Here is an 18,823-nt window from a genome sequence, read left to right as displayed (position 1 = left end):
AGTAAATAAAAACAAATATATTATGTATTTAAAATACTTTCTATCACTCTCATGTATTTATTTTCTTTAATTTTCAATATTAATTACATTGTCTATGTCTGTCTAAGACCTTTATCATTGTAGATGAGTTCAGAGGCGCCGCTTTAGGGACAGCAATGGCGAGAATATAATCGGAGAATCATAGTTTCACAAATTATGAATTTGATAAAAATAAAAAATATTTTTATTTTAAAATATTGTTTTATTTTTCTTTTTATGTGTTATATTTTATCGATAATGTAGAATAATTATAGAAGTAATAATTGAATGAACTGAAATCGAAAAAAAATATGAAATCATTTGAAAATTCGATTTCAAATGATTTCAAATTTAGATTATTAAGAAAAATTAATTTTTTAATACACACTTCAATTAATTAAGAAAAAAGTAAAAATCTAAGACATTTAATATATTTTAGGGCACTGATTCCAAATCAAAAAAAGATATATTTTGCAATTTCAAAAATATCGAATAAAAAAAATCTTTGTGGAGTATAAAAATTACATAAATCAATACTGTTATATTTTCTATACAGTTAAATACCAAAAGATGACATTTATAACCTCAAAATATTTTTAAATTAGAATTTTAACATAGTAAAAGTGTTGTGAATGGATAAAATAATCATAATGTTGGTATCGACAACAAAACTCAATGTCTGCTACAAAGTTTTATTAGAATCGGTTCAGTAGAGACAGTGGCGTGTCTAGGGGTTGGGTTTGGGACTGGTAGTGGCAATATTTAAGTAAAATTTGTATCTTTGATTTGATTAAAAGTTGTATCCGTTTCTTGTCCATATTTCGATGAGATAAACGCAATTTCATTAATCAAAATTAATAAAATTAAAATAAAATGAAGAAAATATTTATCTAATGTAATTTATTGTTAAATTTTATTAAAATTTACAACACTGATGTGCAGTGCTACCTACAGCAATTTAAAATATTAAAAAATAATGGTATTTAAGATAATTAAATTTTTTTTAAAGTTTTAACATATTGTACCTTTAAAAGTATGCATTACTTTTTTATATACTTTTTGATGAGGAATCAATGAGTACTTATTTAAAAATTTCGCAAGTTAATGATATTAAATTTTTTAAAGGTTGCTATTAGACTTGGATCAAGGCAAATTAATAAAATTGCGTTTATCCCACCAAGGAGCCGAAATCGACAAAATACCAAGAGACAACTTTTAATCGGCATTAAACTGCTTGCACTATTTTGCTAACAAGAGAAAAAAGTCAGTGGCGTACACGCTTTGGAAAAAAATTACAATAAATCGAAAAAAGATGAAAATGTTAACTCCCTATAGCTACGAAAAAAAAAACAGAATCGGACCTATGTTAATATGAAAAATAAATCTTATTTTCACGAGAGATGGCGCGTGTTTTTTGAAACTCCCTGTATATGTACCCACGAGTAGAAATATCTGAAAAAAAGTTTCGTGAAAATTTTAAAACACAAAATTTCGTAAAAATTATTGTAGACCCCTTTGCAAAAGATTCCGGCGCTACGCCACTGGACTACTACAAAACATAAAAGATTCAGTTCAAAAACGCGATAATGTTTTATCGGTGACGACACACACCGTACACCGTGTAGCTTTATCCTATTCTTTCCCATTCCGACTAATACCGACAAACTCCTAACCGTGTAGCGGCTGATCGACTCCTCCACTCCCTTCCCCCCTCCACACCCGTCCTTTTTTTACTCCTCCCTCCCCACCAACCGACAAGAAATAAAACGCGCGATTATTTTAACCTCCCCTCGGCACGCCGAAAAGAGTCGAAAGTCGCCGATTGGGCGCGCGTGACGCCAGAGACCGCCCACCCACCTAGGGGAGGGGGTAGGCGGTGATTTAAAAAAACACCGCCCCGAAAGAAGTAGGGCGCGTTGTGGATTTTTGACGGGTGGTGAGGGGAGGGAGAAGAGTGATAGCGGCGGCGGAGCGCAGGAAAAATGCGCTTGCCTGCCTTCGGTTTTCGTCGGGTAGCGAGATCGGGTCGCCGCTTCGCTGACACGACGTCGCTTTTTTCCGCGTACACCTCTACTCTGCGCGCACAATTTGTCTGTCCTACTAGTCGTGGTTGATCTGCCGCGCGAAAAGAATATCTACCACCAGTAGTAGCATAGTTACTACACGCTGTTCACTTTACTAACGACTTATTATAACTTATAATTTTTTTTTCGCGATTATTTCAGTGATTATTATAGTGATTCGGAATAAACAGTGATTTGACTTTTTTTTAAAAGACTTAATGACTTGATTAATTAGTGTCGGTGTGTTGAGAAGCTGTTGACTGTTATACAGTGGATGGACGCGGAATTGTTGTCATGTGTCCTCGGCTAGGCGGAAGGCATTGAGGCGGCAGTGGACGGGACACTATGTCCCAGTTTGGATTTCGAGCATCGCCCAGTACTCAAGTAAGATGTTGGGAGAGATAGGGAACGCCTGCGTGGTGCCTGTGGGCCAATAATAGAGCGGATTTGGGTCTTGGGGAACGGAGACCAAATCTGGTTGAGAATTTTGCGTTAAAAATTAGTTTTTTTACATCAATAATTGTCTGAAATATTGTTTATTATTGTAATTTATTCAGAAGTTTAAAATGAATGTCAACTAATATAATTAAGAGTTCTCATTGAGGTTTTACACACGACAAATTACTTAGACCAAAAATTTGAGTCAAATGTGTGAGAAAACCTAATATTTAGCCTATAAAACAATAAAAGTTTCATTTATAACCACAATTTCTCTTGACGAATTATAATCAAAGGCCAAAATAACATTACTTGCAAATTTTGACGTATTAGTGAGAAAAGTTAAAAGTTTGTTAACATTTTCTGTTAATTTTGATGTTCTGAATGCTTTCATTGAAATTAGAGGCTCAAACTTCTATGCTAATTAAAACCACTAATTTATTTCAATAATTTCGAGGTTTTGAATGAAACTTCAAAGGCAGAGTAAAAAAATATCTACCTAAAACACATAAATATTCATTTTTCCAAGATTTATTCATGAAAAATGACACAAATGTAGTGAAATGATATGAATCCAAAAAATACTTATTGTAATCTTTCAAATAACTTTGACAAGATAATCTTGAATTTCGTTAACGTCAAACTGTCATTTTACATTGTCTTCAATTCTTTAATTTTAATAACCAATACACTATTTTGTAAAATTGAAAAATGTAAAATCAAAAATGAATTATTTAGACAGCTGTGTGATGTCAATTAGATTCTTACTAACCGATTATATCAACAATTAAAAATAATTATATTTTGTGCTACGTTTTGCAACTTTAGTATTGCTTTTCCAAAATATACTAATAATTTTACTAAATAAAGACTAAAGATATATCTCTTAATTTTGTTTAATTTAATGGTCTGCATGTTTTTATTATTGATACATAATTAATTAATAAAATTAATAATTCAAATTAATAATCAAATTAATAAAAATTAATAATTCAAATTAATAATCAAATTAATAATTGAACCAAATTAAGACTTATATTTCGAAATTTAAATATAATGCATCGAATTTTTCATTACTCAAGAACCTATGAAACGCAATTTCTAAAAAAAAAATAATCTTAAATATTTTAGAACTGCCTGGTTTATGACACTTATATAATTGATTTTAAGAAACTTTTGAAACTAGAAAAATAACAAAAAAGAGAATAATCTTGAGGTAGAAAAGGAAAGAAATGAAAATATAAAGTCCGTATTAAGAATATCTCATATACAGGGTGAGAGTGTATACAAAAAAGTTCTATCTCTCGTATTATAATTTTCTCTCAAGTGCTTTTAGCGATTCGAATGAAATTTTGAGGGTAAAAGTTACTATAAGTGCGACATATTTTAATGCTAAAAAAACATGTACGCCACTGGCTTTTTTCTTTTGTTAACGAAATAATGTAAACCATTTAATGCCGATTAAAAATTGTCTCTTAATATTTCGTCGATTTCGTCCTCCTTGATGAGATACACGCAATTTCATTAATTTGCATTGATCCAAGTCTATTAGCAACTTTAATTTTTTTTAATATCATTAACTGGCCACAGAGTTAAATAAGTACTCATTGATTCCTCATCAAAAAATATGAAAAAAAGTTCCTATAAAAAAACATAGTTATATTGTTGCAGGATGTTAAACCTTTTAAAAAATAGGTATGTAGTAATTACCTTAAATACAATTATTTTTTATTGAATTTGCTGTAGGTAGCACTTGAACATCAGTGTTATAAATTTTAATAAAATCTAATATTAAATTAGATAAAATAAATAATTTATTCATTTTATTAATTGTGATTAACAAATTGCGTTTATCTCATCAAGGAGATCGATACCATTAAAGAACCCACACAATTCTGCTAAAAGAGAAAAAAATCAGTGGCGCACATGTTTTTTTTAGAAAAACGTTCCAGTGATAACCCATATGCACGTCCCTGGTGAATATGTCGACTCTTTTTTAATACTAAAATATGAAACACTTATCCCTCAAAATTTCATTCAAATCGCTAAAAGCACTTGAAAGAAAATTATAACAAATCGAAAAAAATAAGATTTTAACACCCCGTAGCTACGGAACAAAGCAGAATCGGAACTATTATAATATAAAAAATAAATCATATTTTTACGTGAGGAATCTCCCCACGAGAGATGGCACATATTTTTTGAAACACCCTGTAGGAATAATTAAAAAACTAGACTACACTAATTTCAAAAAAAGGTTTAATTAATGTATGAAGTCATAAGAGATCTATTTCCAAGTTAATATTCTTTAGTTTGAGTCATGACAATATTATTACATTTGTAATGTCAATATTGACTTCAATGAAACAAAAAAAAAAGAATATTTGCCCTATTTTTGTGATTTGATTATTGATTGATTATTGATTGATTATTGATACATTAAATTTTTTGATTTATACGGTTATGAACTGGTTTTGCATTTAGTTTATGACCTTAAATATTAGTTAGGTAAAGAGTGAGTAACATTAATATAAAAAAATAAACACCAAAAGCATAGATAAACATCTATTATTTAAAATATTAGAAAAACACAACTTAATTTCTTATTTTTAAAAATAATATTGGGGGGGGGGGGTTGTGTAGTTATCTGGTTATATAGGGTGTATATAATATTATAATAAAACATATTATACAGGCTATTTAATCATGTAGCTCAAATTGCGATGTTTTAATGTAATTTTTTAATCCCCCACAATTTTTGAATTAAAAAAAATCTGGCATATAAAAGTGTCTTTTCCTATATACACATAATTTTTACTCACTATATTCGATTTACAAACATTATTTGATAATAAATAATAATTGAAATTGATTTAAAATAACCAAATACATTTACAGAAAAAATATAAAACTTACCTATGTATATGCTTACTTCAAATAAATTAAATATAAGTTCTGATATTATGATCGAAATATACCGAATCAAAATATTAATAAAAATTTTAAATACCATACGATCAAAAAAAAAAACGGCGTCATGGATGGCTTGGAAATGAATATTGCTTTAATTTTTATGTAAAATTACATATAGAATGTTAACGATCATCGTTTCTAAGCCAACTGGACGCCGTTTTTTCTTCGATCATACAGTATATGTAAATTTTAGGCAAAATTTCCCAAATATTATAATTAGTTATATTAATTATAACATTATAAAACCTTAATAAATCTAAAAATAACACAAACATAAGTTAACACACATTTAAAAAGCTTTTCCAAAAAAATTCTTACTTCGGATATATAAACGGAAAAAAATATAAACAATACCAAAAATATATCAATTTTAAGCTCAAAACACCCAGTAGATAAAAAATATAAAGCAATTCTAGATCTATAACTTTCAAATTCAGATATTGTATAATAATATCCATGAAAATATTAAAAAAACTAGTCACTATGCTTAAAATTTGAAGCCAATAGACAAAATCTTACATAACCTTAGGTAAAATGATCAAAAAGTTGAGATATCGCCTCTTATGGCACCCTTGGCAATACTAACCCTTGAAAATACTAAAAAAAATTATCAAAATACCAGAAATTTTGAGATAAATTCACGTAATATACATATCTCTAGCATAAAACCATACATAACTTCAGATATTAGGATTATAATGCCGTATGATTGAAAAAACGGCGTCCAGTTGGCTGGGAAATGACAATTATTGACATTTCCCATATAAATAACAGCGATCTTCATTTCATAGCCATCGCTGACGCCGTTTTTTTCGATCATGCTGTATATAGAATCAAAATATAAATATAAAAATTTCAAATACCATACGATCGAAAAAAAACGGCGTCAGAGATGGCTTGGAAATGAATACTGCTTTAATTTTTATGTAAAATTACATATAGAATGTCAACGATCATTATTTCGAAGCCACCTGGACGCGGTTTCTTTCGATCATACAGTATATGTAAATTTTAGGCAAAATTTCACAAATATAATTAGTTAATTAATTTTAATATTTTTATAGCTTAATACAGCTCCAAATAATCCAAATATAATTTATAACACATTTAAAAAGCTTTTTAATAAAATATAATCGGAAGAAAATACCAAAAATATATAAATTTAAGCTAAAAACACCCAGTAGATAAAAAAATATAAACCAATTCTAGATCTATAACCTTCAAATTCAGATATTTTATAATAATATGCGTGAAAATATTAAAAAAACTAGTTATTAAGCTAAAATTTTGAAGCCAGTTGGCAAAATCTTACATAACCTTAGCGAAAATCATCAAAAATCTCTGATAGCACCTTTTAATGGCACTATTAAATAAGAAAAATTACTAAAATTTATATATTGTATAGCCACACCTTTGAAAATACTAAAAAAATTATCGAAATAACCGAAATTTTGACATAAATTCACGTAATATACATATCCCCAGCATAAAACCATAGAAATAGCTATATTAAAGCATATAAAAAAGCACTAAACATAATAAATTTCAGATCAATAGCTGTAAAATTCAGATGTTACATAATTTCCGTCAAAATATTCTTAAATTATTATAAAATATAAACATCCTACCTTATCCAACCACGATGAAGCCAAAAAATCACCTACAAAGTACCATTACACCGCAATTTCACTATTTTTTCACTAATTATACGCTTTAAAACTCGAACAATACAAGACAAACAACGTAAAATAATTCTAAACATGTTTAAATCAACACAGTTCAAGTCGTTTTTCCCCCTAGCAACGCCAAATATAAAAAACATTCAAGTTTTTTGTCGCCCGTTGCTAAGCTACGCTGGCAACCAAAGCCTTCTATGTTGGATGAAACTTGGAAATACGGAACAATCTGAATAATTTCAGAGGGATAGGATTTTTCAGAGAATAATGAAATGTTTATTATGATCTAGTTAAGATAGAAAGTTGAAATTTTCAGGTTAAGGATAATTCGAGGTGTACTTTCTTTTTAAAGTATTTTCAACTTCCTGGCACTTCCGGTTTTACCGGAAGTGGCTGTCAATTTGCTTATTTTAAATAGAACCACCTATATTTTTTACTTTCATTGAATTCTGCGTAAAATTCTACATATATTTTATGTATAATGTTCTATACCTAAGTTTAGCAGTTTTTGAAATATTTGCAATTTTATGTCAAAAATTACATTCATTGGGTAGAGGTAGTAAATTATAGCTTTTTCTGCATTAATACTTTTTTTTATAAACAATTTATGCTCTGTACTTTTTAGTAAAGGTATTAATTTACTCAAATTTGTATATTATTTGATTAAATACTATACAGGGTGATGTATAAAAATATGAGCAAATATTACATTAAAAAAATACTAAAAATTGATTGAAAACCTCCATGTTTTGTACTAGGTATTTTACTCAAGTGTCAAAAATAAATAGTACTATGTATAAAGTTATCTACAGGTACCTAAATTCAACGCAAATAAAAATAATATACAAATTAGCATGGAAAAATGTCGAAAAATTGTCAATTTTCTCCCAATTTTTTACACATTTTCAACGCCCTCAAAAAGACACTAAATACAGCCCAAAAAATATCAAAATTTCAGGATTTGTACGAAATTTTATGTACTTTTAGAATATGTAAACCGTTTTCAGCTTGAATGCTTTAGTTTTATTAGAATTTCGAATTTTTCAACCCTTGTTTTTGTACAGTTTACACTGACCTCCGATTGAGTTGTATATTCAAAGTATATTTAATCATACTATCAAATAATAAAAAATATAATGAAATATTACTGATTGATAATTAATGCTGTCATGCAACTAATAGAAAAAATACAGGTAAATAAAAAAAATATATAAAAATTAAAGACAAAAAAAACTTGTTTAATTATTGTAATTTCTATTTATTAATACCAAGTAATTATAAACAGTTACATCTATTACCAGTGGGTTCAATAATAAATCAATGCAAATCAATGGTAGTTTACACGTGTACCATTTAGAATAATTAATAATATTAATTTAAATCGAATGTAACTATTAGAAACGCTGTAATGTTTCTATTGTAACCTTCAGCGAGGTAGGTATGTCATTATAATGTAAAATAATATGTGTATTACTAAAGATATCTACAAGTACAAACAAATAAAGAAACAATTATTTTTAGATTTTTTTTGTTTACTTATTCATTAAACAGGATATATCAACAGGTGGTACAGACAGTAAAATTGTTTATTTAATTTAATTATTTATTGCAGAGATCATTACGATTACTAATTATTTTTTTTCCGAAATCAATATTTTTTTTATTTTTTTCTGTATAAAGGTCTACCTACACGTATCAGTCACGTCCCCGTCTCAGTCTCATATAGTTAAAATCTGTGACAGCTATTCATACATATGAAATGTCAAAAAATGTCAAAAATTGTCCATTTTCGATATTTTTTACAGATTTTTAAGGCCCTCGAAACGATAGTAAACATAGCTCTAAAAATATCAAAATTTTAGAGTTTACAGGAAATTTTATATATGTAATTTTAGAATATGTAAACTATTATAAGCTTGAATGCTTTGTTAATAATTGATTTGCTTTCTGTTTGTATTATAAGGTCTTATATTGTTTTAACAGAAAACAAATTATCATACTAAGGACTGGCAAAGGTTAGTCTTGGGTCGAGATTTCCGTATGTAAGAAGAGTAGAATGCGTTTATAATGTACTGAACAAAGAGAGGACAGTAAACACGTTGCCAAACGTACGAAATAAACCGAGAGACTGTGCGCATTGCCCACTCCAGACGTGGAGGGGGATATAGCAGATTTGTCGCAGTCGACCGGTCGCCTCAATAGCTTTTTTCGTTTTCCTGTTATTACCGATTCTGAACCGTCCTAGAATTGTGATGCGTATGCGCAGAAGGAAATATGAAGACATTATTTCATTTGCGCATGCGCTGGAGAGTTCTAGGACGATTTAGAATCGATAATAACAGGAAAACGAACAGACCTAATGAGTACCTCTGTCAGTACTTAAAGTTCTAGGGAAATGTGTACATCATGCGTTCAGATTCACGATCTAATTACGTCTCGTGATGCTTTATTTGATTATTTATCAACGAGTGGTTGTAATTTTCCTTATAGCTTAAAAAAATTTAAGTGCAAGTTAGAAACACTTGCATTTTTGATAAAAATAAGTGGAATTGAGTTGTGTTCGACAGTGGTCGCGCTATTAGAAGTCTGAATTCAAAAATTGATATCTCTAAATCTATCGAAAATATCTCGAAATCTATATTTCTTCTCTCTCGAAGATCTTTTCGAAAAAAAAATAAGTCGTTTGCGATCGTGAATTTACTTTACTTGATAGGGAAAGGTGTACTGGCAACGCCGCAACAGCACACCGTCGCATTTCTCTCACTCCGACTTAATAAGATCCTTATGCGATTTACTTCCACACATGTAAATACCGACCCAAAAATAACAGTTGCCAGCACGGTATATGTCTATTGTACGTAAGTATCACGAGATTATAAGAAAAAATATCAGAATATCAGAAAAAAATATTCATTAATATGCGGTAAGAAACACATATATCTGTAATACAATCTACAGGTATTCTATGTAAATTTCAATTCATTATTTGCAAAGTACACATATACACGACCTGAGAAATTCTTTTGCAAGAAACACGGAAAGAAGTACCGTAAGTAATCACGCAAGGTACTAATTTTAAAACAGTACACTCAAAAAAATGGATAAAATCAACCACAATCTCCATACAAAATCGCTTTAACCCAGATTTATTTAGCTTAATAATAATATATTTTTTTATTAAACCAATCTCAAATAATTTATGTTGTGTTTACCACTGTTACGACATCCGAATTAGAAATTGAGATTACTTAGTAGCCGGTACAATTATTGGCAGTACCGCAAATGTCACACGCCCACCGCTACATGTTTCAGGTTGCTGGCAATTTGTTTTAGAAAGCTTGTACGAAAATAAAACAAGTTCTTTTTCGAGTCCAGACTAATTTAAATGGGAGAGAACTTGTGAATGTTTATCTAATACGCCTACCTACACAAATATACCAGTTTATATGAAAGAAGAGCAACAAATTAACGAAATAAATACAGCCAGCAATAAAGTAGATCTCAAAATTAATTTAGCACAAACTAAAGTAAAGCCGGGTTCAGACCAAGCAGACAAACAGCGATAAGACAGAAACATTCATGTTTTACGACAAAGTTGCGACAAATCCAATACATTTCTGCAACATTTTTGTCTCATTTTTGTTTTGTTTCCAAATTCGGAGTCTTTTGAATGTCCCGTCTCGAGTCGTGTATTTTATGACAAGTTGTCGGTACAGTGTGGACGTCGTGCGTTGCTAAAAGTAGGAAACTAATGAAATCACACAAATTTAGTACTGTGGAGTATATAAAAATTTATCAGAAAATAATATACCTCGTAATATGCCTGTATATGATATATAGACTTCTCTTAGATCAAAATAAATTTTAGTTGAGTCAATGGTATTTGCTATTGGTTTAAGAAAAGTGTCTCTTTAATCAAGAAATGTCCCTTTTCAATCAAGAATTTTTGCATGAATCAAAGAGACTATTGTTATTGTAGCAAGAACTTCTTTGCATATTTATTTTGGATCAAGAGTGAAATACTTTGGACAGATAGATTCTTCTATTCTCTAAAGTAATTTTTTACAGCAACAAACACAAACACAACAACCCAAATAAGAACAAACTTTACCTTAAGGCAGCATCTTCGAACTACAACTGGTATTGGCCAAGGTGACAGCCTCAGCCCTCTGTTATTCAACACAATCATGGATCAAGTAATAAAAACCGTCAAGAATACTGGATTAGGATATCGAATGGGAATGCATAAAGTAAACATATTATGCTATACCGATGACGCAGTACTTATTGCAGAGTCAGAGGACGACCTCCAAAGAATGCTACAAGCTTTTAACAGACAGGCAGAAAAACTAAACATGCACATTTCCACAAATAAGACCAAATGCATGACCATTACAAAGGAGCCTCTACGGTGCAAATTGGTAATAAAAAACAAAACTATTGATCAGATAATCAAATCAGATCAATACCATTCGAATACCTCGGATGCAAAATTACAAGTTCAGGATTCCTGGAAGAAGAAGTAAGGAAACAAGCCAATAAAGCTGCCGCAATATCAGAACATCTTAAATATCCTATATGGAAAAACAAACATTTGAGTACAGAATGTAAGTCAAGAATATACAAAACCTGCATACGACCAGTGATGACATATGGTGCGGAAACCAGAGCTGAAACATCAGTAACAAAGAGAATCCTACGAACTACTGAAATGAAGACCTTAAGAATAATAACTGGATACACATTGAGGGACAGACAGAGAAAAGTGCCAAACAAACGACGTTGTCAGATGGATAAGGCAGAGAAGAAGAGAATGGAACCAGCATGTCAATAGAATGGGCCCCGACAGAATGGCCATAATAATTCGCAACAACGTACCCCATGGCAGAAGACCTACTGAGTTGCTTAGACGAGGAGGAAACCGGAACTAAACAGGCGATACGCCTTCTAAAAGAAGAAGAAGAAGAAGAAAAGATAGTTAATGCTTTGGGCAAAGAAACGTCGTTCTTGGCCCTATTGAAAAGCACCAATCTTTTAGGTCAAAGTCATATTCATTTCGACTGAGAGATTCTTTTTTTCAGTGCGGTAGAAAACCCATATGATTAATAAAACTGTTTCGTTCAACTGTTTAATAAAAGTTCCACCCATAACTCTACCTTAAATCACGAATCGCAAAAATATAAAACCTCTACGCCATTTTTTTACGCATTTCCAACGTTTTTAACCTACCGTAGCGAAATTATATCCAATTTTCTAGCCAATAAATATAAAATTCGAACCAGCCTTCCTTACTTCCGAAAATCTCAGCCGATTTTCGCCCTTAGAGCGCTCTTTCTTAAGGGTCCTACTCTCGCTGGTTATTAAACGGCAGATGGTCTTCCCCGGCGGCAACCTCCCTATATTTTTAGGGCTGTTAGTGACGCCGAGTTAAACCCATCAAAATAAATATTAAATCGGCATAAATCTGAAGCGAATGCCGCTTGCTTTTGCTCTTTTCGTTGCTTTGCTTCATCCCTTATTTTCGACCCTTATTCCGTTTTTCGTGTCGGATTATACGTCTGTCTTGCTTGCTCTTTCTATACCTTACGCTTTGTGTGTCCTTTTGTCAACTTTAATAGGATTTAGTATAACTTTCGGAATGGTGTATACCGGGTGGTATGCATCATCGTTGGAAACATAGGAGAAATCATGCAAATTTTGAACTGTCCAATTATTGGCTTCCCTGTTGGTAAAAATAAAATAATTTCGGACTTTCCAAGTAGAATTTTTGGACACATTTTAGGTTTCTCATAATAGTTTCTTGACACAACATGGAAACGATATGCTACAAATAGGTTCAGAGGTGAACTGGATCAAGTCCTAGAAGATAACTATGGAGAAAATGAGGGTTAAAGTTGTTTAATGTTACTTAATTAAAATAAAACATTCTGGGGAAGAAAACTCGAAACAATGCTTTTTTATATTTTAAATTGTATAATTGCAAACTAAAGTAACTCAAAATTCAACTGTGGTCACTTTTAAGAACGTTTGTTTATACTTTTTTGGACTTGAACCAATTTATCTCTGAAAATATTTGAAATTTAAGATATAAATTGGTTCATCTGTATACATTCTTCTTCTTTATTAAGGGATTCGTTGACTTCACATTGTCTATTAATAATGTTTTGTCCAATTTTTAAAAGAATTATAGTATATAGGCGGGATAAAGAGTGTGTTACGTCTATTTGAAATGATAATATTTTTCTTCCTCGTGCAATTTTATTCTTTATTTTAATAAAAATATATTAATTAATGTAGAACGCGTTCTTATGAGCTTAAACGCTCTAACAGCCGATAAAAACATACATTTTTAGTTAAAAAACGCTATAAAAAATCAATTGTTGAAAACAATGCACAACTGAAAATCGACGTGTCCTACAGTATATACATGACACAACATTATTTAGATACGCCAGCACGATCGGAACACACACGGCGATAAAATTGTCGTCTCAATAATTGCTGATTAATTTGATTTTTCTCTTCATCGGGTAATGAGGCGTAGAAATGTGTTGTTTTGTCGTTAGTAATTAGAGGAACACCCAACGCGAACGCCGATAACTCGCTAACGATGTTTCCCGATCGTCACAATTAATTACAAGCATTAAATCAAAGCGTTCTTCAAAGTGACGTACATTGTAATCGAGACTTGTCATAAAATTACACAATATTTAACTATTTGCAATCGGATTTGTTTGGTATATATAGTTGTATGGTATTGTAGATCTACTGTGTTCACATCATGGATCACTGAGCGACCCATTCATAACAAATACAGGAGTTAGGCAGGGATGTGTCTTAGCACCTCTCCTATTCAATGTATTCATGGCAGCGCACTCCCAAAACACAAAATGGCGAACTCCACAAAATGGCGAACTTCTAAAAGAGGAAGAGCAAATCAGAAACCGCTGGAAAGAGCATTACAGCCAGCACTCAACATAATACCTCAGTATAACAGCCTCGATGTATTAGACATTCCAATAACAGAACAGGAAATAAAGGACTCCATAAAACAGCTTAAAAACAACAAATCAGCTGGCTGTGACGCAATTCCGTCGGAAATCTATCAGTGTGCAAGTAAAGAACTTATTGGTCATCTTAAGGCTCTCTTTGATGTCATATGGGAAAGCGGAGAGGTACCTCAGGACTTTTGCAACGCGAATATAGTGAATATATTTAAGAACAAAGGAAGTGCATCAGACTGCGGAAACTACCGAGGAATTTCACTACTGGCTATCGGAGGAAAAATTCTTGCAAAAATTATGTCAAACCGCCTGCACCCACATATAGAAAAAATCCCCCCAGAATCACAAACGGGTTTTCGCACCAACCTGTTGAAAAAAACAAGAGTTGCAAGGGCAGTGATTAGAATTAAACACGAGAAAATAGAGTAAAACTTAAATTTATTTTAAACTAGTGAAAAGATACAGTTCCTCTTATAAATGCTAGACAACAATTCTTGTCGTCAAGCTTTTTTCGTTTAGCATTGGGTATATGAGCATAGGCACGGCATCCAAAAACTCTAAGGTGCTTTAAATCTACCTTTTTGCCTATCCATTTTTCTTCTGGTGTTGCACCACGTATTTTCTTTGCTGGTGAACGGTTCAGAAGATACACAGCTGTATTTGCAGCTTCTGCCCACATTTGTTTTTGGCTATTTGAATCAGCCAGCATTGAACGTACTTTTTCAAGTATTGTTCGATTGTAGCGCTCTGCTACTCCATTCTGCTCTGGAGTGTAAGGTACTGTCAGCTCATGCTTAATGCCACGACTTTGAAGAAAATTTCTTAATCGTTCATTACAGTACTCTCCTCCATTGTCGGTTCTCAAAACTTTGATTTTTCGATCTGTTTGATTTTCTACCATCAAGCAGAAGGTTTTGAAAATTTCTGGAACCTCACTTTTGTTCTCTAAGAAGTAACAAAATACTTTCCTAGTGCTGTCATCAATAAGGGTAAACATATATTTTTTGCCACCCCATGATTCCACATCCATAGGTCCTGCCAGGTCTGAATGAATTAGATCAAGTTTATTTTGTGCAACTTGTTTGTCCTTTTTGTAAGGAAAAGGTTTTCTGGACTGTTTACCTTTGATGCAACTTTCACAATACTCCGGTGTTTTACTTTCCTTAAACAACACACCAGTGGCCAAACTATTTTTCAACAAAGCCATGCTGTGATGATTAAGATGACCTAAGCGCCTGTGCCATAGCATCTGAGAATCTGAAGATTGCACCACATTTACGAACTCCTCCCGGACATCGAGTTTATACAGACCTCCAACATTCGCTGCGGTAGCAACAGCTTCTCCCTTAATGACGCAGTCATCACCATTAATTATTTTGCATCCTTCTAAGTCAAAATGTACACAGTGTCCTTTAGAAACCATTTCATTCACTGACAATAAATTTACTGCAAGGTTTGGAACATATTTTATTTTTGATATGCTCTGCTCAGTGCCGTGCTGTTTCAGTTTTACTATACTGCTCCCAGTTCCACTGACAGTTAATTTTGAATTATTTGCCACAAACACATCCTGCCCCAAATCTTCATCTGTTAGGTTAAAGAGCAGTTTACTGTTTCCAGTCATGTGTGACGAGGCGCCACTATCAATGTACCAGGCTGTGTCATGTACACTATTAGCACTTAAAGCTGCCACAAACAAAGCTTTTCGCCCATTTTTACTAGTGTTCTCCACCTTTGATGAAGAAGAACTTTGCTCACTTCTAGGGCACTGATTTTTATAGTGACCTTTCTGCTTACAGTTCCAGCACCATGGAGGTTTTCTACTTTTCTTCATCGCAAGCGCACAATCACTAGCATGTTTGCCGTTCTGATATTTTTTGTCCTGCAGCAACTTGGTCTTTACAAAGTCAGATGTTATTTCGACACCTGAATTTTCTAGTGCCATAACCATTGGCTCATAATCAGCTGTAAGTCCCTGCAACATGATGACGCCTAGAAACTCATCATCTATTGGTTTTCCCATAGAAATAAGTTGTTGGGACACAGCCATGACTTCATTAACATACTCTTCCATTGTACCAAAATTTTCTAGTTTTATTGAGCACAAACTTTTTAAGAGTGTTAATCGCCTGTGAAGCCCTTTATCTTCAAACGCTTTTTCGAGAGATTTCCACGCTTCACTTGCCGTTGTTGCCTGCATCACATGGGGATACGTCGACTTATCCAGAGAAAGAATTATTTTTGAGAGAGCTTTCTCCTCACGACGAGCTTTTGTAGAAGCATCTACTAAAGTGTCCCATTGTTGACTAATACAGCTCCAAAGTCCGTCTAATTTTAACAACGCACTTATTTGGAACTTCCAGTCACTGTAATTTTCACGACCTTTAAGTTTTTCGACACTAAAGCCAATGTTTGCATTTTCGTTACTCGCCATTTTTATTTTTATTACGACGTCGAAACACAAACCGAACAACCCGTGTACTACCGAACTTAAAACGCGTTTTCTAATCACACTTTACACACCCTGGGCCCATAACCTGTTGAAAAAAAAACAAGAGTTGTTGTCTAGCATTTATAAGAGGAACTGTATCTTTTCACTAGTTTAAAATAAATTTAAGTTTTACTCTATTTTCTCGTGTTTAATTCTAATCACTGCCCCTGCAACTCTTGTTTTTTTTTCAACACAACCGCGGTACCGTCGATTCCATATTCTCCATCCGGCAACTACAGGAAAAAGTAAAAGAGCAGCAGTCTAAACTTTACGTTGCATTCATCGATCTAACAAAAGCCTTCGACTCTGTGAACAGAGATGCACCCATCAAATTCCTTACAGTGTGTAAAAGCCTCCATAACAGCAACAAATCCAGAGTGTCATATCATGGATCACTGAGCGATCCCTTCCTAACAAAAACAGGCGTTAGGCAGGGATGTGTCTTAGCGCCTCTCCTATTCAATATATTCATGGCAACGCTCTCCATTATAGTGGACAGCAAACTGCAGGAGAGAGGTTTGGGCATTAGATACAGATACGATGGCGGTCTGTTCAACATAAAAAGACTCAGGGCAAAAACACGTACAAAATTCACCACAGAACTTCAATATACGCTGATGACTGTGCTCTAGTTGCAAATACGTTACAGCAATTGCAAGAAATGTTGAACACATATACATGGGCATACGAGGCCTTGGGACTTAAGCTGAACATCGATAAAACTAAAATCATGTGCACTCCCCCGGAAGATCACAACAATGCTATAAAAATCGGAGATGAGCTGTTGGAATATGTAGCGGAATTCAACTACCTCGGCAGTTTGATTTCGGAAAAGGCCAATATCGACTCTGAAATTCAGCACAGGATTAGCAGCGCCTCAAGAGCATTCTGGAAATTAAAAGACAGGGTTTTCTACAATCATGACTTGAGCACAAAATCGAAACTTTCGGTGTACCGAGCGATAATAATTCCCACCATATTATATGGAAGCGAAACCTGGGTGCCGTACCGCCGACACATGAACGCATTCAACAAGTTGCAACAGAGACATCTTAGACAACTCTTAAGAATAAAATGGGTCCATCATGTCTCAAACGTATCGGTCCTTGAAAAAGCTAATTGCGAGAGTATTGAAGTCATGATTACAAAGTCCCGCTTAAGATGGGCTGGTCACGTATGCAGAATGCAAGAAAACCGCATACCAAAATCTCTGGGGAGTATGTATGTATGTATGTATGTATAGACGATTCTTTTATTGTTTTTTGAGAATATTCTGTCCGAGAAGAGAATATCGACACTTTTCAATCGGATATAAATATAAAGTGAATAGAGCTAAAGCTATCTATCGGTCGAATAAGATGAAATATCGTCGCATCGTCGACTAAACCAAATAAAAATACGATTTATTACGCGCGAAATAGCGTAATAACCCGTTACGATGTATAAATATTCGGAATTTATCGTTGGTATATATATTTACGATTGCCGTTTTGTTCTATTTGTAAATAATTGATTTATACGCGTTTTTATTGCGCTTTTATACGCTCTCTGCAAGCGATAGAAATATAATCTAATATATATTAATCGGAAATGGTTCGTATTTATTTCGATATTCGGCCATAAAACTGCCAAATAGCACTACTCTTTTCAATAAACGCCATAAAAAAAGTCGCTAAATAACTCAGACAAATGATAGGGATATGCTTTCGAAAGATACGTACCTACTTATCTTAGATAGGAACTATCGGAAATAAGAAATACCCATCTTATCCGATGGTCAAGCAGCTTTTAAAACGATCAACTCAGTAACTCTCAATTCAAAGAAAGAAGGCCTAGAGAAGGTGAAACTTGCTGAAACTAGCTACAGGAAGTTACAGCAATTACAAAAAACGCTGAACACAAACAACCGTTTGATTTTCAAATTATTTCTGTAATCTGTACATTTTATGTTTCCTTAATAGCCTGCAAATTTTATGGAATACCACCTAAAATACACACTTTTATGCAAATGCCTAATAATGTCAACGCTCCTTAAAACTTATTTCAGAAGAGAAGAAATTTTGAACCTAACCAACAATTCGTGTGGTCTGTTTTTGTTTACATGTTTTGTTCATTATTTATAGTGATTTACAGTAATTTTCACATTTTTTTTCACTTTAA

At 32.6% G+C, this 18,823-nt stretch overlaps 2 protein-coding genes across 2 annotated transcripts in view; one reads left to right on the top strand and one right to left on the bottom strand.

Annotated features, from left to right (window-relative positions):
- Positions 1-7,209, bottom strand: part of LOC115891191 (ankyrin repeat domain-containing protein SOWAHB) — a 329,208-nt gene extending 321,999 nt beyond the window's left edge. The window contains exon 1 of the mRNA XM_030911602.1: positions 7,121-7,209. The gene's annotated coding sequence lies outside the window, so the exon portion shown is untranslated. The remainder of the gene's footprint in view (positions 1-7,120) is intronic.
- The window catches only part of LOC115891192 (homeobox protein caupolican), a 62,906-nt gene continuing 46,077 nt past the window's right edge, over positions 1,995-18,823 (top strand). Inside the window, exon 1 of the mRNA XM_030911603.1 lies at positions 1,995-2,465. Coding sequence (XP_030767463.1) covers positions 2,427-2,465 — 39 coding nt within the window. The 5' untranslated portion in view covers positions 1,995-2,426. The remainder of the gene's footprint in view (positions 2,466-18,823) is intronic.

The sequence above is a fragment of the Sitophilus oryzae genome, unplaced genomic scaffold, assembly GCF_002938485.1.
Source record: "Sitophilus oryzae breed Bouriz unplaced genomic scaffold, Soryzae_2.0 scaffold_979_pilon_pilon, whole genome shotgun sequence".
In the NCBI taxonomy this organism is placed as follows: Eukaryota; Metazoa; Arthropoda; class Insecta; order Coleoptera; family Curculionidae; genus Sitophilus; species Sitophilus oryzae.
Note: the sequence above shows the minus strand (reverse complement) of the source record. Positions and strands in the feature narration are given on the sequence as shown.